We start from the raw sequence: 20974 nt of genomic DNA, 5'->3' as shown, positions 1-20974 counted from the left end.
ACAAATAGCTGTTGGATTCTCTTTATGCAATCCCATTTGTATATTGTGCCTTACAGGGCAAAAAGGCAATGCCGATCGAAGCACGAAGCTTGTGTGTATATATGTTGGCAGTGCTCGCTGTGTTGAGCAATGCCTTCGGCCTTTTGCAGGAGGCTAACGTAGACATGGTGATTTGAAGTCTACTAGACTTAAAATGCGTGAGAACGATGGTGGTGGCTGACGGAAATGTTTTACAACAACTCTTCGTCGAGTGAAAACCGAAACATAGTTCACAACACATGTGCGCGCACACACCGCGGCTGATGATGCGCGTCGTATTTTTGCACATCCAAAAGAAATTTACAGATACTGTAGCTCCTGCTGCACCTTAAGGCTACACAGTGGTTGTTCGACGACCTCGTAAGAACTGACATCCCGTAAATTGCACTCAGAACTAGCTAAAACACCTCCAAATCGGCTCGCAGCGCACGACCGCCAACACATTCAAGCCGCGCCGGCTCGCACAAGCCAGAGAGGAGGAAAGACTCGTCGCTCGCCCTTTCCTCCTCTACAAAATTTTGTAGAAAGATTTAATTTCATGGTCAGAATCGCTCAATAACACTGTTATAGTGCCGATCTGTCAAAAAAAAAAAAAGGTTTTCTTTAGTTTGATATTCTCAAATAAAAACAAATCTCGAAGGCGATGCTTTGCAAACGTATGAAGAAATAGATTCATCAAAATAATAAAATGGAATGGAATGTAGCAGTAAAATAAGTGAGAAATCACTACTTTTTGATACTGCGACCACGGTGACTGCGACAAAGCTCTGCACAGCTGCTACAACGTGGCGCGCAACCATCTCGGAAGTCGTGATTTTTGGCTGCTTTTGGCGCATTGCGAGGTCTCCGCTTGTCAAACAAGCGTAGCGGAACGGGAACGCGTTCCCGCTGGTATCAATCGGTGACAGAATGTCCAAGGTAAATACACCTTGGAATGTCTGTTGTGCTTTTTGGCATGTTTTGTACCATCTCCATTCATATCTCCATATAAAACCAAAGGCCGCCACTGCTGCGACCGGGTCGCAGCAGACCATAGAGTTTCTAAATAAAAAACCAATATGAAACTCTATGCAGCAGACAAAAGGTGCCCAAAACGTCTGCTGCGAACCAAAACCGACTAGAACGACCTCCTCTGGCAGGATGGTAGGAAGCGCATGCATTGCGCCATATATGATATGATTGCGCGGTATTGCGCAAGGAAATGTGTATGTTCGCGCTTGTTGGTCTTTATTCTATGCTGTGTGCACATTCGTTTTCTATTTCTGGAGTTCTGCCAACAGGTGCAACCGCTGCTCTTATCGTTGTCGGCGAATGTTCCTTGTTTCACGTTGAAAAATTATGGTAAGAACATTTCTATTGTGCGTTTCTTGCCACGGTACGTGCCGTTCGACGAGCAATCTGCTGGGTTACCTAAGCTCAAAGGATGATTTGCTGCGATATGTTCCGGTGCGCTGGCTGACTGTTGATTAACTGGCCAAGCTGCCCATTTCTGTGTTACAGACTACCTCTCGCGAATAATGCGTGCTACGTGGAACTGCCGATTTCGACGCAGAAGTTTGGGCTAGTTGGGGATAGCGCTGGTCCAGTCTATGTATGTTCTTTGCCATCGTTTTCGCGTTCCTTAGCGCTTTTATAATGTCCAAGTTCCGATTTCGCCCAAATTTTTTTTCGTAGTTGATTCTTTTTCACTTTCAATAAGTCTATTAAATAAAGTCTCTTGGTCAACTTCTTTCTGATCACTTAAGTCAGCCTTTTCATTTTGCAACGAACCTTGGCATTGAGTGCAACGTTCCTCATTCTCAGAAGCTACTGAAAGCCGATTTGTCGGCAGCTCTACTGTGTAAGCTAGCACTCAACCCCTTTATACATTTCAGAGCGTGGGGCCCTCTGGTTTGCTCAACCAGGTTGTAAATATGGATCCCGAGGCCCAGAAACTCGCCGGATCCTCAAATGCAACGACGTACTATTACCGCTCCATTTCTTCTGCAATTACAGATCTGTGCACCTTTTCTCACTGCTTTCTCCTGGCATTATTGTATTGCATGTAACTAGGCCTTCTTCTCACGAATATATTCATCTCAAGACTTTTAATTCATTTTCCCTCATCATGAGGTTTCTTCAGATCATCTGTCGTAAAACAATATAGTATCGATGTTTTACCTCAGAATGGCAAAGTTCTAACAGTAAACATCACTGGTTGTTTCCTGCTTTCTTCAGTGAATGTATGCTTTTCAGTGAAATGCCTTTGGCTTTTGTAGAAAAGACAAAATGTCTTCTTTTATATTGTCTGCATCACATTTTCTTTTTTGACGATTTATCTCAACCAAACGAGATGTCATCAAATTGATGTTTTCATACCTAGTCTCCTGACTGCAGCATTCGCCCGCCGCAGTGGCTATGGCAGGTTTGATTACCAGCCCTGGCAGCGACATCTCGTGAGTGAAATGCAAAAAAACGCTCATCTACTTAGATTTAAGTGCACATTAAGAACTCCTGTAGTCAACATTAAACTGAGAGTCCTTCACTGTACTGTGGCTTCCCTTATAAACCATTGTGCAGTTTCAGGATAGTAAACACCACAATTTAGCTTTTAACTCTGGAATTTCACCTTGTCAGAAGGAAATAACATTTACTGGTGACATCAGTTGATGTCATATGTCGTGAGGCCTTAGAGCCAGCTCATGTGGTAGACATCTGTGAAATTGGGCCACTGGTCATAATTAGTTTTGTTTAAACTCTGAAAGTCTCTTAACATACTATTTCATGAAGTACGAAATGCCTTTGTTATAAGTACTTATCTCAGGGCAGTTCATATTTCTCTGCCATAAACCTAACTTGCTCCAGCTCGGCCCTCTCAATTTCCCCTGTGATGTTTCATAAACTCTGCTTCAAGTATTATCTTCATGTAATTTTACTGCAACAACAGTTCAGTGCTCGAAACTGGGTTTGTGTTGTCCGTCCATCTGTTGGTTGATTTTTGTAACACTGACAATGGTGAATGTCATCAACATTATTCTGATGTCGTCGGGCTGCCTTCTCATACTGAGCTTCACCATTGCCGTGGTATGAAGGAAAAAAACATTTTCCACGACTGCCGCCACTGGGATGTCAACTTGGTGTCACTGCAGCAATGTGCACTTGGGAGCCAGATGTGCTAACCGCTGTGCTGTTGCTTAACAACAGTGCTTGGCATATTGTGCAAGGTTTTGCTCAGCACACAGACTTGTGGTGGCGTCCGTGCATGTATTTCGGAAGTCACAACGTGCAATAATATAGCAGACAAGGACGTCATCATGTGCATCGCATAGAAGTTGTCCATGACGAGAGATGGCAGTGTGTTGGCATGCAATCTTTTATTGTTATGCTCGTAAAAACAGCATTGACAGCACAAAAGAGACATATATGACAGTGATGATTAGCCTCAAACATGGCACCTATTCACAATAGCGAATTTGCCAATAATTTGACAGTTTGTAGAAAACATCGAGCGTCAGTGGCAACACTGCCAGTAACAACTCTGTCCCATATTTTTTACATAGTAGCTCGCACGATTCACAGCCAAGTGCCCTAAGTATCAGCTCTGCAAATGTACAAAGAAAAACATTTTCACTCAAATCTTGTTGGTGGCACTGCATCATTACACTTATCACATTCTGATTTGGGTACTCCCCAGCTGGTACCTGCAAAACAACTTATTGAGCTTGAAAAGCAAGAAGCCTTTAACACAGCAACTGCCTCATCCCCGGCGTCTTAACACTGATTTACACACACTAAATTTAAAAAATGGTAAGGGAACTTTATTTTCCAAGGTCATTTCAAATGCCATGCTGACGACAGTTAGGTGCTTTCATGTTGTTACTGAATGATGGAAACAGAAATGACTCTTTTACACAACTTATTACTGTGACCACTAGGCGAACTTCCAATGATACACAAAACATGATGCGCCATGATTTCCTGAATCAAACATTTTCAAGCAATAAAAAGTTGGGCTGCCTCGAACAAAAAAGAAGTATCACTTCTTCTTTCTGGGGTTTTGTGTGCCAAAACCAGTTCTGATTATGAGGCACAATCCTTAGGCCAGACAGCTGTGAACATAAGGTTTTATAAAGCTCTACATTTTAACTAAATAAAACTAGTTTACTGAGAGTGGTAAAGTCTCTGAATGTATATTATGAATTGCGCTATATGCCTTACTATACCATACATAAAGGAAGTTGTGCAACATCACAAGCAAGGTAAGCTCGCAGATTATTTATCTAAACATTTTGTCTAATGTTGCATAATTTATAATTATCAGTTTATTATTTCAAATATATATCTTTTATTTTTCATTGTTATTGCATAGCATCAGGGCCCCGTGTCAAAGAAAATCTGGCATCGGTGTAAGCGCCGGCGTCTGCGGCGGAGAAAATCATCCCCAACTACCCCGACCACGCAGGCCCTCCACATGACGCAGAGGCATTAGTGAACTAATTGAATTTTGCAAAGTAAAATACCTCAGAAAAATCGTAAAGCACGACTTTAAAACAACCTACAGGCATGATAGCGTCGGATTGTAATTTGAATATACAAGAAAACAATTCTGTTACGAGGAAACTCAAACACAAACCCCATTTCCAGCATTTCTACCACTCGTACAGCGGTGTGCCCGGGTAGATTACTTGCGGAAGCCATCCAGATGATGCTTGCCTCCTCGGCAGCGTAAAATGGCAGCGGCGCGCAGAGGCAAAGGTGGACAAAAAAGAAAGCTGCAGTTGCCGGGTAACCTGACAAGCATTCAGGGATCTCTTTGAATGCTATCGTGTTCCGCTCTTAAAGGCAAAGCTTAAGCGTCCTCCAAAGTTTTTTGTAAACTAGTACATTATTGTTCAACTTGGTCATTCCCCCCGTAGTGGGTAAGCACAATTATTTGAGGAGCAAGCAAGCAAAAGCAAGATTGAGGTCTTCACCGTGCTGCTCAGGCAGTAAATGAGTTCAGAGGCAAAGCAATTGCTAAAGTTAGCTTTTTAACTATTATTTGCCCACTCGTTACTTTATATTGTCAGGGATGCACTTTTGTTTAACTACGCCAAATTTGAAGTGCTTTGCGGTCAACTCTTTCTTGTTTAATAGGAGTGAGGAATGGCATTAAGGGGTTGAGTCTGCTCCGTGTTAAGCGTAAATGTCGGTTCATTGTACCAGCAAGAGAAGGCAATTCCTTCTCTGATTAGTGAAACACAAGGTGTGCACTGGATTCATTTCCGCTGTGTTTAGCAAGCAGCTTTAAAAGTGAAGAAAGGCTATGGTGCACTATGTTCCAGCCCCGTGTCTAAATTGGACTGTAAAAAGCCTTGTTTAGATTTGTTATGTCATCAAAGTTTAATCCAGTGCCATCAGACATTACTGTCTTTCTGTCCACCTGCTGCATTGGTTTAACAGCTGTGTAATTATGCTGCTGAGCACGAGGTCACTGGTTCGATTCCTGGGTGCTGCGGTCACATTCTGATAAGGGTTGAATACAGAAACATTCATGAACTGAGCATTGGATTCACAATGAAGAACTCCAGCTGGTCAAAGCTGAAAGCACGTCCATCAGCCCCTCTGTCCGGCTGACATGCAGTAGCTCCAGATGAGTGGGCTAGTGTTGTCCCCCACCAGCAGAGCGCCCTGCTTCTGCTCCTTATGTTGCTTATGTTACTACACCACAAAAACGTCTTGTGAAAAAACATGCTACTATTCTCAAGCTATGGTATAAAGGTCATCTGTTGCTTTTCAGATGAAGTATGTAATTTTCTATGCAGTATGTGTGACAAATGTTTCAAAATATAAGAATTAAAAAAATGGTGTTTTGTCCATACCTAGAGTGCGTGGATTTTGCAGTCGTTAGTCTTCTTTCCTGCCTAAATGAATGCCTAGGTTATATCTTACAAAGTTGATAAACCATTCATTGTTGTTTCCTAGTGCAACTTTTAACCTTCAATCCCAAATAGTATTTGTTGAAATGGATTGTAGTTTTAAAAGCGCACTTAGAAGACACAACCACAATGAAGTATGAAAAGCACAACACGAACGCCGTCTCTCTTATGTCAGTACCTTGTAAGCCTACTTTTAAAATTCGAAATCCTTACCTAGCTTGTTCAACTTTCTGTTTTGTTTTAATGAAGCACTCGCAATTTGGTTGTGCAGTCAAGAGAGCACTTTTGTTACTCTTGTTTATAAAATGTGCATCTTGTAGAGAATCATTTGGGGGGAAATGATGACGTGCTGCCAAGTAGTGTTTTTGTTATTGGCAGCTGTACGGCACATTGTCTCTCATTTTCCACGTTGGCAGAGCAGCCCGTTTTTCAGAAAGCTAATGTTAAGAGTCTTAGAGGGGGGGGTGTTGTCACTGCAATTCATTTACCACCTCACAAAAGACTTCTGCACATAAATCTTTTGGCCAACAGGGAGAGATGATAATCCTATTCAATTGCTTGAACAATCTGAGCCCTCGGTGAATGCTTCCTTTCAAGCCATGCTTTGCAGCTTTGTGCCTTCTTATGGATGTGTCCTCTGCATTTTACATGTTACGTCCTCTTTCATTGTGGCACCTTCCTGTCTGTCAGTGCTAAGGTAATATTAATTGTGGCGGTGAGTGATCACTCATTATGGGGAAATGTGTAATTCTTTATGTTAAGCTGTTGTGACACATTCTTTGTACAGAAAGCTGCACTGGTGCTGCACTTTCCATTCAGTGCATCTGCACAGCTACCATTGCAGTCTTGCTTATACTTGTCACCTCAGTGATTGAATTTTTTTTCGTTTCCTCATGTCCAGGGTGATGGAAATGATGAAATGCAGTTCAGGGAACTGCTAGGCAAGCTGCAAGCGTTGTGGACTACTGAAAAGTTCTGCGAAAAACAAGATGACTTATGGCGTCTGCTCAAGCGGGATGTTCCTCGAAGGTCCAGGTTCAGCTGCCATACTATCCATGACTTGCTCGACATTCTCACTGACCGGGAGGTGATCACACCCCAAGAAACAGTGCTCTTAGAGCGGCTTGCTGCTGTATTCTCAATTCAGGAGGCTTCGGAGCACATCCAAGCCTATCGAAAAATACCACTGGACAGGGACACCTGCAGCCTGTGTTCTGCACCTAGTCATGTGCCCTTTCTGTACCGTCCAACTCCTCTGGAAAACACTGGTGAGAAACCCATTATGGTCCCATTCCATTGCTAATTTTCTGTTTACACTATAATACTGTGTAGTCTATAACACTCTTTAATACACTATTTATAATACTTTTTTTCATATCTCATCTTGTTGCGCTGTTCCGAGAACGAACCAACACGAAATTGCCCAGCTTTAAATACTACTGCGGCTAGAAAGCATGTAATTGCATAGAAGTCCCCTGACATGCCCCCATACCTTTTCTGTTATCTGCCATCTTGCCGAGCGGCCTTCTTGAGCCTGTAGGTATAACCGGCCTTCATGTATAAGAGTACAAAAAAAATGTGTGAATACATATTACACTGCAAACCAACTAACACACAAATTTCTTAGACTGGTCAGGATTTCTGTGTGACTAATGCAGAGCCTGTCGGTTTAGCGCAGCAAATTAAAACAAACCTTTGTATATGATATGGCTGTGTGCGCTGTTGTATATGAATGCGAATGAGCAGTAATTTATCTGCTGACCTAAGTCTTAACTATGTAATTACAGAGGGCTCATAGTATTATGATGCAGTCCTCACAACATTTTCTCTGAAAAAAGAGGTACTAGAAGGCATGTGTGCTAATATACACCAGTACGTGGCCAAAGCTGAAGCTCTTGTGAGCACTTATTGGTTGTGTACTTATAACTTAGTGTATTTACAAAGAAATTGGCAGGCTCTAGTGACTCCTGTATTCCCTTTACTAAATTACTGTGAACAGCAGTCATGAGCCATTTTATCGTGGCTCCTTTTCTTTCACGGTTTGCTTTGTTTTGAGCTGCTGCACCATTTTCTCCAGGGCATTTTTGAAGCACATGCATCCTAAAGTCACTCCATCCACGCGCCACCGCTGCTTTTGCTAAGTAACGCCAACCTTTGATGTGCGCCGCTATTTCCCGATTTGTCGCTTAAACCAGTTCCACTTCCGGGGTTTCTGTTTCCGGTTCTTTCACTTCCGAGATTTCTGGTTCCTGAATTTTCACTTGTTGCACGTTCGCATCTCTACACAGCAGTGACGTCGCTTCCGCTTAAAACCAGAAGCTAGCATTACGGAAGTTCCACTTGACGCCGGAAACTGAGGGGGTGAGCGGGGGAGCAGCACGGAGGGGAAGGGTAGGTTGGCGGTACTTGCTAGCCTGGTCGGCGAAAACATGTATAGAGGGGCTGTAATGCATCCATTCCCAGGCGGCTCCTTCTAAGGCTTCCACCTCTTTTGTCTCAGTCAAAGGACCCGGCTGCGGCTGTCCATCCTCTGGTTCAATGGAAAGAAGCTTATCCTATGCGCATAGCTGATATCGCAACCACCACGCCGAAGCCTTTTCCTGCTTACTGCACATTGTTCTGTGCAGCTGAGGATGGGCACATTCAGCACATTTCCTAGCTTATAACAGTTGATCACAGTAGAAAGTGGACATGAATTAGTGGTTAGAATGCTTGGCTTGAAGACAAATATGCACTGGTTCATTTCTTCACACCACAGCATACCTTTTCTTTTTCATGTGTGACAATGCATTTGTGTGCTTGCATGTGTGTGAGAGAGAGAGAACCGTTTGCAATTTTTTGAAATGGGCAGACACGTTCAGCCCATTATCTTGCTCGTAACTGCTGTTTGCAGTAATGGTAATGAGTAGCACTAAGTTTGGATACGGAGCACAAGCATGCACCAGACACTTACAACCACTGGGTTTAGTGCTTGTCTGCTCCTTAACATTTTCGTCAGGATGCAAGAACACCTCTCTCTGGGCTGGTGCACCCGGGTACAAAGTGCGCGTCCTGTTGTTGTCTTTTGTACTTTTGAGCAGGTGCTCACATGGGCCCATTAGTTCAGAGAGCATTGTAGCAATGCCCAGAGAGCACTTATTGGAAAGAGGAACAATAGACAAAGCTTACAATTATGTGACCATTGGGAACTTCAGTATGACAGATATGAAAACTTTTTCATGCAAGTTTGGCGTACTTACTCTATCTTGTTTAAAATATTGTGTATGCTTCTCATGTCTCACTCTTGCTCTCCGTTGATGAATTTCATAACAAAGCGTTGCCTAAACTGGAATACAACTGTATTCTTTGTAGTGGCTTACCAAGTAGCGACCTCTCACATGCTGCTCAAAAGTTAAGCATGCTTACAAATGGCGCTTGTATGTTATATTCAGGCCAGGGCTATGTACCAGCTAGTCCACATGAACACCAGCAAATTTGAGGAAATTTCCTTGCTCCAAAGGAGTGCTGTCACAAAATGTTCTCTTTTTTATTTTTTGCTTTATTAGGTAGCTTCTGTCATAATAATCACAGCATAAGGCCTCAACTCCACAAGCATACAACAAATCATTCATCATATCTTTCAACCCAACCAATTCAAAAAAGTACACCAAGTGCAGCATGGTGGACTTGAGGCAGCACACCTTGTTACATAATGGAATTTGAAGATCCTAGTCTCGTGGTATCACAAAACAATGATGCACAGGTCAGTCAGCTTGGTGTAGTGGTTGCAGGCCTCATTGTAACTGTGTTGCTAAAAGTTGACTGTAAATAAACACTAAATTGGGTGGTAGGGGAGAGAAGGTGTGCATATACTCCACATTCCCAAGGAAGCAACAGGGGAGGACCAGCCATATCCCATGTCAAATGCAGAGAAGCATAGATTGAAGTAGGAAGGAATGGCTGATGTGGCAGTGTGCCCAGCTTACTGCAACATGCTCATGGTGTAACTTATTTCAGGATGTGGCTTTCGACCACTGCACTGGGCTAACTAGTGTATGCACCAGAGGTTTGTGACACCACATGACCTCCATGCTGCACTTGTCAAGCATATTGAATTGATTGCAGTGATATGTGATGCAATTATTTATTTGTTGCTCTCTGTGGGAATTGAGACTTCATACCGTAATAAATGGGCATAGGCTATCTATTAAAAAAAACAATTTAGGAGCATTACTTTTGAAGTATTTCCTCATCCATTATGCTGCAGTTTGAATAAAATAACAGTACAATGTTTTCTATGGCAAATGTAATGGACACCCAAAAATTGATAAGGTCCTTTGCCGAGGGACAGTAAAGTGGATTCTGAGTGCATGCTGTAGCGCACGTTACACTGGTCACTACTGTACCACTTGGCGTTGTCCAATGGCCAAAGCTTTAGTTTGTCAATTCCAGGAAGAGAGTATAGAGCTAATGACTCTGTTGGCTCTCACATGAGCTGTTGCACGAGTTGTAAGAGTTGGGGTCGGGCATATCAAAAAGGGGTAGCTGGCCCACGCCATCGTCCACCTCATCCACACTGAGGACATTGAGAGGAGCAGCTTCTCATTGAGAACGAAGAGTACTGGGTTTTACATGAGAAATAGAGAATGTTACGTCTCAACAGTCTAGTGTGATTGAATTGAAGCACACCAGAGGAGCCAGAAAAGTCCGCTTAAAACCCCCCTGCCCTCCCTAGATCCATAGGCCAGGAAAACTTGCGATCACGCCTTCCTCCATTCAGAGTGTCCGAAGTCGCCTAAGACTCAGCCTTGAGGGTGAGGGTGCGCACAATTACTCCAGCATCTTTGTTCACTGAACACTGTGCGAAGCACACGGCTCACTGCCCCAGAGAAAGGAAGGGACGTTCGTTGACAGTAGGGCTAACGCTTGTCTCAATCGACGCATCTTGGCTCATGGAATGGCCCAGCAGTTAGCTGGTTCTTTTGACGGGCGGCTTGGGTGGCTAGTAAGGACGGCCGTAAGGAAGCGGCATAGAACGCACTTTCCCTGGATTTTCTTGGTCCGAGCATTGAGGTCGGCGGCCATGTGGCATCCATCAACCAATTATTCTTCGTTAAACGTGTCGCGCCATGATGTCGCCATTGGTCTGTCTGATGAGAAGGGACGTACTGTAGCTTCACAAAGCTGAAGCATTTCGTCACAGGAAAGCAGGAGTGGCTCAAAGTTTGCTGCCACCACTGGCCAATCGTAACAGAGTGAAAACCATGCATGTGGCTGGTTGATACCAACATTGTTTATCACCATGACGAAATTAATCGAAATTTTGTTTCATGGTATTTTTGTTGAATGCATTCTTATACCATATTTGTGTTCATGATGCTTGAAAAGTAAGGCACCAGCCCTGCCATTACTACCACCAGTGGACACTAGATGACGCCACAAATCTGGATGTTGGAAGGCAAAACCTTATAACAAGCCACGGCATGGGGGGGGGGGGGGGGGGGGGGTTGCACTGGAGCTTGCATTTGTACATGCTAGATTAGAATTATTTGTAAGCAAATATCTTCCTTGGCATACAGGAACACTTTTTCTAGAACAGGAACACTTTCACTAGAACTTTGATTTACTGATGGCCACGGTGGCCTCATTTCAATGTGGGCGAAATGCAACAATGCCTTCATATCATGGAATGGGCGCAGTTAAAGAACCCCAGGTGGTCAAAGTTTAATTGGAGTCCCCCACTACCGCGTGCCTCATAATCAGATTGTGGTTTTGGCCGGTAAAACCCCAGAATTGAATTAAATGCAACAATGCCATGGTTATAGGAAGGAAATTTTCACTCGAAAACCTAAGAGTGTGGGTAATGCAACAATCACTCTTTGAAGAGATTCCTGCCATTTATGTTTATTACACCATCACTTTGCTACTCTCTTATTCTTACTGGTCCTTGTTTCTTGTTTTCATTTTGTTCTCTCTAGGTCAAAAGGAGTTGGTCTGTGCCATCCTGTATCTCTGTGAACAGAAGTGTCCATGGAAAACAGTTGTTCGGGCATTTCCAAAAACGATAAATGTCAAGGAGGGTGAGATTGAGCGGCTGGAATCCATGAAATGTGCCTCTAAGCCACAGTTAAAACGTTGCCTGACCTGTTCTGGATTTGAAGTTCTGGAGTCCTGGAGGAAGAAACATCCAAAACATGCCACAGTGCAACTGTTGCTCAAGCACCTGGCCAGTGAACGGGTCAGTTCTAGCTATGCTGAAGACATTGAAAACGGCTTTCACATGAGCATGACTGTGAGCTCAAAGTGCCTGCTGCTTAAGTCAGGGTGCGAGAGACAGGCACAGCATGGTGAAGCTGTCTTAGTACAAATTGTCTGTGCACAGATTCTTAATCGGAACGCTCATGAAATCTCTTGAAGGTTGTCACATATGATGATGTACACCCGTGAGCCAAAGTATATGAACCATAGGGTTGCCGAAAAAACTGAATTTCTTCATAATTAACAAGCATAAACTGGAATGGACAAATACACTGAAAAGTTCGCACTGCAAAGTTAGGACTACAGTCCTCAATTTCAAGTTGCGTTCACAGGCAGAGGAAAAAATCGGCTTTATCGCGCAACCCCTGGTCCGTGTACTTTTGCTTACAGGTGTACGTATTTTGAAGGCCCCATTTTGAAATTGGATGAAGCAGCATTGGCGTAGGTAGCATGTGTGTGTGTATATATATATATATATATATATATATTGGCATTGATCTAATCTTATTGGGCAGTCAGAAGTACACGAAGAATGCAGCACGGTGGTAGATTTTTAAACTGACTGAAGGATGCACCGTGTTGTAGTTTCCAATGCCCTTGTTGTCCGCAGAAGTGTTGTGCTTGCTGTGTGCTGAGGTTTGTGGGGTTCTCACTTTCTCTATTTTAGAAATTGCATGGGCTTTCCTCATGAGCCTTGGCAGTGGAACAGCTTAAAGTTGAGGGGCTCCATTGTGTGGAATTGATATAGCACGTGGCTGCATAACATGCTAGCATCATGTTCGTGGTGCCAAGTACGAACCCCCTTCTATGTATACGAGCATTTTTTGGGCCATCAATTCCAATATTCCTAAGCTGCTTTGTACCCTACCTGACTTGGGGTGATCAAGGGTGGGTGAACAAGGGAAACCCCAAGCACTGTATTGACAAGGGGACTTGTCTTAGTCATGGCCAGATTTACATCAAGTGTTTACCTCTGCTCACTTGGCATCATATTCTTGATGGGATTAGGGGAATGCTTTCTGGCCCTTGTTGTGGCATGGGTCTGCAGCCGCTGGGGGTCATGTGGTACTAGCCGACCTTCGGTGCATGTCAGAGAGCTAGGGGCGGACCATGGAGTCCGATCTTGTGTTGATTTCACATGATGCAACACCCAGTGCAATAACTCACTGTAGCAGTGGCCATTTGTTCAGGACACATTGTTGCTCTGTAGGCATTTGGTCAACATTATGTCAGTACATAGTGTCGGTTTGCAGATGACATGTCCTATTCAGCAATAGTGGGGACGAATTACAACAAATGATTGAGAACCTTAACCGAGAAAGTAAGAGTGAGGTTGAAGATTAATATGCAGAAGACAAAGATAATGTTCAATAGCCTGGCAAGGGAACAAGAATTCAGGATCGCCAGTCAGCCTCTAGAGTCTGTAAAGGAGTATGTTTATCATGTTTATTGCGAAATCCTGACTGGGAGCTTACCACTGGCATTAAAAAGAAAAGTACAATCATTGCATTCTACCGGTGCTAATATATGGGGCAGAAACTTGTGAGGTTAACAAAGCAGCTCGAGAACAAGGACTGCTCAAAGAGCGATGTAACAAAAATGTTAGGCCTAACGTTAAGAAACAGGAAGAGAGCGGTGTGGATCAGAGAGCAAACGGGGATAGCCAATATCCTAATTGACATTAAGAGAACAAATTTGCATAGCTTGCACTGGAGGCGCAATGCTAAAAAGACAGCGGAGCTGATGGGCACCTAGCTAGTCCTGGCTTTTGGGCTAGGCTAAGCACTACCAAGTCATCTACAGCATTTTCCGGAATATATTGATTATTCATCGATTATCAATTAGCTATCGATTGGCTATTGCAAGGTATTGGCTGTGTACTTGGGCTAGGCTAAGCACTACCAAGTCATCCCCAGCATTTTTCAGAATTTATTAATTATTGATCGATTAGCTATTCATTGGCTATCAATTGGCTATCGATGACTAAGCTTTAGTCCCAACCATGCTTAGCTAGACTTAGCCAGGCTCAGCTTCGCTAGTTCACAGTGGTATGTGCGATTTCGCTTGGACCCTTTCTGCACTACTACCAGGATCGGCCCACATATTTTGTGGACGACTAACGGCCGGCTTAAACAGCTCCGCTGTTAAAAAATGGAGCTGGGCAGGCCATGGGTAATTCGTAGGATGAATAATCTGTGGACAATTAGAGTTTCAGAATGGATACAGGGGTGGGGCTCCTGCGCCATTTTGATACAAACGCAGATTCCTGCGCCAAACACAGAAAATTGACCGAAATTGCGCCCCGCTGCACCAGAACGGCTTCGGCTTGTGTGCTCCGGCAGTGACCGCGGACAGCGAGCGGATTCGTTCTCCGAAAAAGAGTGCGGCCAATCACATTCCGCAGACCATGCGACGGCGCCTTGCGCACAGTTTCTCGTGATTTTCGCGCTTATATAACATTGGACTTTTTGGCGCTTCCGGCAAGTGGCCAGCGCACGCACGGCCGCTCTAGGCTGTTGTCACTGCTGTCGGAACGGCCAGGGCGGCTGTACTTAGAGTGTACTAGAATACGGTAGATTGGGCCGAGCGGCACGGCACTCTCTAGCTGAGGTGCAAAACAACAAAAAGTAGGCTGAGAGCACTGCAAGCGAACTACATATTATAGGGAGGCGCATGCTGCAGTGGGATCAGCGCGCGGGCGTCTCGATTCACAGGGCCAGTATACCGCAGAAATATTCCAATCTGTTTTTATGCCCATATGGGCGAGGCCTGATCCATTTTGACACATCACGAAGGGATTTGGAATAAAAAGGCGAAGCATCCATTGCGATAGGACATTAGGAGACAGCTATATGAAGTAAGGATAGTAGTTTTATCCGCCGTATGAACTTGTAAACATTGGCTTACTAAATTAACAAGCATGGTGTCACGCGCGCACGAGCAAACTTCAACACATCTCACTCAATGACCACGGAAACTCGCTGTCTAAACGCTGGAGTGAGGAAACGTGGCAGCAGTAGCGGGCGAATTGACCTTAGTGCTGCCTCTTGCTTCAGTGTGAACTAAGCGGCGAAAACACAGCGCGCACGAAGCTATGAGAACTCGCACTCTGTCCCCATCGCAGACCGCTTTCAAGATAGGGCCCGTGCGGCCGCGCCATACGCAGTAGCCGCTGCAGAATGCCCCCCTCCCTCCCTCCATTCCCCACACGGTGCCTTGCGCGGGACCTCTTTCCTCCCTTGCACACGCGAGATTGAACCACCATCGTCGGCTCACCCTCGCACGATTTCACTCGCACATACAGCATACGGCACGCGGTGACAATGTTATCGTCCCTGGACTTTATACAGAACATAACAGCGACGACGACGGCAGAGATGCATCTGGAGTGTCCATGATTGCTATCGCAATGAAGACAGATTAGAATCGTTTTACGTTATACCAGCCCAGGGTTGATTGCGGCTCTCTGGGTCTGTGGTGACATATTGTGACCCAGAAATTATGTTAGCGCATTGATTGGACGCATAATTTGAGAACGTTTTCTGCTATCATCATGAGCGTCGGCGCGAGAATATATAGTTCGATTGTAGTTCCACTGATGTTTTCGGCTTTACAGGAAAACATGCACCGTGCCTCTGCTCGACCCACTCTTCCATATTCTAGTATGCTATAGCTACAAAGCGTGCTTCTAGGACGCGCTTTGTGTTGGTTTATTCTCTGTTTCATCGTGGTTTCGAAGTGCGCTGCCATATTTCATTATTCCACCAAAATTCAGATTGGCCTGCTCTAAACTTCTCCACAATGAAATTTACTCTGCTCCAAGCTGCTCCAAAATGACTTTGGACAGTCCCATCCCTGTGGAATACCAAGAGAAGGCAAGCACAGTCGAGGACGACAAAACTAGGTGGGGTGATGACGTTAGGAAATTTGCAGGCGCAAGATAGGGGTAATTGAGATCACAGGGAGCGGCCTTCGTCCTGCAGTGGACATAAATTTAGGCTGATGATGATGATGTCAGTACACTCAACAGCTACACAATATGAAAATAACCTGTCGCAGTGGCTATAGTGTTCTGCTGCTAGGCAGCACAAGGCCATGGGTTTGATTCCCAACTGCAGTGGCCATGTTTCAATGGGTGTGGACTGCAGAAAAAAAGCTTGTGTGTTGGGTTTATCATCCAAGAACCTCGAGGTGGTCTAAATTAAGGTGGAGTCTCCACCCCCTAGTATCTTTCATAGCAGCGCAGGTGTTGCCTTGGGACGTTAAACTTAATCAGTTGATCACTGAGTCAGCATGAAAATGAAGCTGACGGGAATTATGTCCTACATGCTGGTTTCTTTTGTTGTCTCGCTTCGGCTGGTTGAGTCAGGCTACACAGACAAACGGTAATGTCCCCAAAAGTAATCGGTTGAATATGCACTCCATTGTGTCTGATCAGTAAAGGCCATTTTGTGCTGCAGGTGTTTGGCACATCTTCTATTCTGCCCTGGTTGATCCATGTCTAAACTTCAGGAGTGTGCTGAATTGGGCTGGTTGGTTCATGACGAAGGGGGCAAAAACAGCGCGAAGGACAGGACAAGCGGAGACGACGTACAGAGCACTGACTGACAACCACTCTTTATGGCATTTTCAGTTGCAATACAGTATAGACCACTTATAATGTAACCGCTTATAGTGCAGGACCGGATATAGTGCGGTCTTTTCAGACTCTCGTTAATTTTCCCATAGCACTCCATGTATACACGTATCGCTTATAGTGCAGTTGCGGGAAACGAAATACTGGTTACAGTGCGGCTGCCTGGGAGTACGGAAGTCAGCGGGGACGGCCAACGCTCCCCTCAAACGGGCGCCCTACGGAGTGCTCGAGGAAGAAAGAGAGACGAAGTGGAGGAGAAGGGCACGTGGTGCTAATGAACAGCCAGTGAGGCTGAAACCAGAATCTTGAGTGCAAGTCGTGACATATCACGCATAGTGAGCGACGGCCACGAAACTGCCAACGCCGGCCAACGCTTGCTTCCCGATAACGGCAGTAAACGAAACTTCAGGGAGCGGGCGGCGCCGGCACGGCATGGCGAAGGGCGCACGCGGAAACCGTGGAATGTGAGGGAGGAGGGCGGCAGGAAAGCGGATTTCGCTTCGGTGGCTCCCCTCACCCTCTCTCGTAGCTCCCTCACTTTCGTCTGTCACCGTGCGCACCCACCGCCGCTCCAGCCGGCCCAGCGCCAGCTCAATCCCCGAAGTTTCGTTTTCTGCCGTTATCGGGAAGCAGGCGTTTGCCGGCCTGGGACAGCACCACTGCTTTCCTCTGCGCCATAGCCGCAGCGTGCAAGGTCAATACGTGACTAGAAAGTAGAGGAAACATAAAGGAGAAAGAAGGGTTTCTACACGTGGCTACGGTAGCGTGGCTGAGACGTTGGCACGTACACGCATGTTCCAGCGCAACGCAAAATCGGCGACCTTGCCATTTGAGAGGGGGTGAAATTTCCGCCACGTTTTTTTTTTTTTTTTTCTTTCCTTTTTTTATGTTTGCGCGCGACATTGAGGGGTCTCTCCTAAGCTTTTGCTCTATGGCGGTGCCGGAGCAATGCCGGTCGGAGGCGCCGCCGTGTGATTCGGTTCGAATTAACGAAATTCGACTGTAAATTGAATGCACGCGTTCTAGTCGCCTTCCTCGACTTTCGCATACGCATGGCGGCTCGGTGCACATGTTTTGCATATGTGCGGGCTTCGAAAATTGTTGCTTTGGTTATAGTGCGGTACCGCTTTTAGTGCGGATATTCGCGACTCCGGCGACTTACGTTATGAGCGGTCTACACTGTATATAAGAATCCTTACGCACAAAGCGGTACAAAAATGTATATTACGTGCCACTATTGTCTGCAGTTTATCATACATTTGATAAGTAGTGCATTTCGCTGCAATGTAAGGATATAGTGGGCACACTTACACATGAATCACCATGTTTTAGGAAACCTTCACGTATTTAACAAGCACGTTGTTCTGGGTAGCGTCCCAAGAGCATACATTTTTCAATATGAGGTGTGCAGCCACAGTTTCTGCAGTGATCTGCCAGATGACTTGCGACTGTGCCTGAGCAAGTATGCGTGTTCTCGTAAACGATCATTAATACATCAGCCAGTTAGCCCTATGTAGCCAGGTGCCGTGCTCACGTTGGTTTCGACGGGAATTCAGGGCGCAGGCTCCTTTCCCAAGCGTATCACCCCTGAAGGAAGCCGAACGCCAGGCCGGGGTACGCTTGTACCCTTTTGAACCAGTGGGTGCCCGGCGGCGGTGGGAATCGAACCCACAGCCTCCCGCAGCCGAGGCGGGCGTTCTACCATGGAAATGGTATCTTATATACGACTTTACATGTGCGGTTATAAAAGATTGTGCATGTTTCTTATCACATTTGCACTTTTTTGAACCTTCTTTGTTCACTCTGTGGCAAAGAGCGAAAAGTTTAGTGCGTGCAGTGAATACAACTTTTATTCCAATTTTTCTTGCAATTTTTTATCATCCTCTGGCAAACGTCGTGCACATAGGAATCACAGCCAAACTAGAATATACATTGTTTGAATCATTCTTGTCCCCACTTTTTGCTGTCTCATAGTGGCTTAAAACTGTTCTGCTGTGGAGGTCAAGAAGTGTGTTGGATAGCCAGCATGTTGTAGCCGCTGCACTTGGTGTACAAAGCTACTTGTCATTTGATGATGACAAGACCGGTTTAGTGCTGTGTTGAGACAGGATGGAACGATGCTTTGTTTAACAAGTTTTGAATGGGCAGATGAATAAAGTAAAAGACTTCTGCATGAGTGGGGTCAATAATGCCAGCACACGTGGTCTAACCTAAAGTTCAATTCCATGTCCAAGAGCTGCAACTTATTGTCAGATGGTAGCTCAGATGTCAGTACTAAACGCTTCATCTTGGAACGAAGTACGTTAAAACTCGCTACAGATGACTGTTGGTCATTTTGGTTAGTCCAGTGAGAAACTAGGAAGTCATCAACAAAGCGGAACACTTTAACTGCACTTGTCTTCTGGAGGCTAGCCATAAGGCACCTGCCATATCGCACTAATAAATGATCACCAAGTACCGGTGCTAGGAGTGATCCAATTCAAACGGGATCCAATGGTATCCAAAAGTATCCTTATGGCTGATAAAAGTAGAGTGAAGGTAAAAACTAAACAATTCTAAAAACCTGTCTACATGAATGGGTCATATGTTTTGAAATTTTGTGCACCTGAATCGCTCTATGCAATTGCTAACTTCATCACTTACAGACTCATGGGGCAAAGAATAATATAGGTCCTTAACATCTACTGAGAAGGCGCTCACTCGATCACGGCACTCAGTCCAGAGGTACTCCGCGATGGTTGCTGGGCTTCTGATTAAACACGGATCATCGATGTGCAGGACAGTGAGCATCTTCTATAAGTAGGAACCAACCAGGCATTGCCAGGTGCCTCACTCAGAGACAATTTGTCTGAAAGGGTAGCCTTCTTTCTGGGTTTTTGCAGAGAACACTACAGACAGGCTCAATCCTTTTTCTGCCTTGACAGGCGTGGCGACGGCAGACAGCCCTGCTTCGTCGCACAGCGTGGCAGCTTTTGACTTGACTTTTGCTGGGCTGACGTCAGAGAGCTCCTTGAAGTTGTCGGAAATGGCTAGCTCAGCTTTGTCGTAGACATGCCTTGAGACGATCACGAAGGCGCCTTCTTTGTCTGCCTGAAGGACCTTTATGTTGGCTTTTCATAGCAAGGCGGCAACAGAGTTCACACGATTAGGACTTGCCTTGACGTCTTGGGGCAGGCATTCAACGCCTTCTTGCAGCACTTGACAAACTGCATCTTCTTTCGCTTGTCCGACGGTATTTCTGACAAGGCTGAGCAACTCAGCCTTGTCAAGCCTTGGATGCTCGCAGAATTTTGGTTCTTTTCGTGACACTTTTTGAGCATCGGCCGGGATTGAGACATCTTCAAGGATGACAGCTTCTTGTCCAGGTGCAGTTTTCTGGTGACTCTTCTTTGGCAGCCGAGGCAGAAGTTGTTGCCATAAGAGCTCAGCAGATTGATGCACAAGTCATGCGTCCTTTTGAAAGAACTTCTCGCTACTACCTCTCGGCGCTTGTTCGAGATTTGCATCATGCTGGCATTCTGTGTAGAATCTCACTTGTGATCCATGTGTAAGCGTGCCCTCGACATCCTTGCATTGCAGCGAAATGCACTACTTATCAAATGTATGATAAACTGCAGGCAACAGTGGCATGCCATATATACATTTCTGTACCTTTCTGCACATAGGGATTCCTATATATTGCAACTGGAAATGCAATAAGGAGTGGTTCTCAGTCAGTGCTGTGTACATCGTCTCTCCTTTCATCCTGTCCTTCGCCTAAATTTGCATGGTATTTGCAAAATAGTAAACCTGCAACTTCGCAAAGAAAAAAGAAAAAAAAAAGTTCCTCAGAGACAAGACAGACATCTTAAATGACTTGCAGCCACATTCATTTGGCCGTCTACCTTCATAGGTGTATGCACACTGCCCAAAAATGTGACACTGTAATTTTTAGTTGTCAAGCATGGTGTGCGGAAGTTCAATGAAGGAATAGTGAAGGCAAGCTTTAGTGGCATGCCACTGCAAAAGTAAATGTTTCACATTTGCAAATTAAAGAAGCACACACCTTAGGTAGGACAAAAGAAGGTAGACACTGGACAGGTACTAACTCACTACTAAAGTTTACCAGCGCATTGTTGGTCCTGTGGCTGTGAGCCTTTGCTTCCCTGTAGTATCAGAATTCTAG

General features: G+C 45.0%; 1 protein-coding gene across 2 annotated transcripts; it reads left to right on the top strand.

The window, feature by feature from the left end:
* Positions 1-1221: 1221 nt before the first annotated feature.
* LOC119437101 (uncharacterized) lies at positions 1222-20525 on the top strand. 2 transcript variants are annotated; one of them, XM_049660285.1, is made up of 5 exons: positions 1222-1380; positions 6838-7204; positions 11894-12153; positions 16634-18322; positions 18499-20525. In XM_049660285.1, exons 1-4 carry the CDS (start codon positions 1378-1380, stop codon positions 16676-16678), a joined length of 675 nt encoding a protein of 224 aa, XP_049516242.1. In that variant the 5' UTR covers positions 1222-1377; the 3' UTR covers positions 16679-18322; positions 18499-20525. The 2 variants fall into 2 exon arrangements, with proteins under 2 accessions (XP_049516242.1, XP_049516241.1); XM_049660284.1 differs by having other exon boundaries at positions 1223-1380; positions 11894-18322.
* Positions 20526-20974: the final 449 nt, after the last annotated feature.

Source organism: Dermacentor silvarum, chromosome 1 (genome assembly GCF_013339745.2).
Source record: "Dermacentor silvarum isolate Dsil-2018 chromosome 1, BIME_Dsil_1.4, whole genome shotgun sequence".
NCBI classification, from domain to species: Eukaryota; Metazoa; Arthropoda; class Arachnida; order Ixodida; family Ixodidae; genus Dermacentor; species Dermacentor silvarum.
The sequence above is the reverse complement of the archived record's forward strand: the minus strand, read 5'-3'. Positions and strand labels throughout refer to the sequence as shown.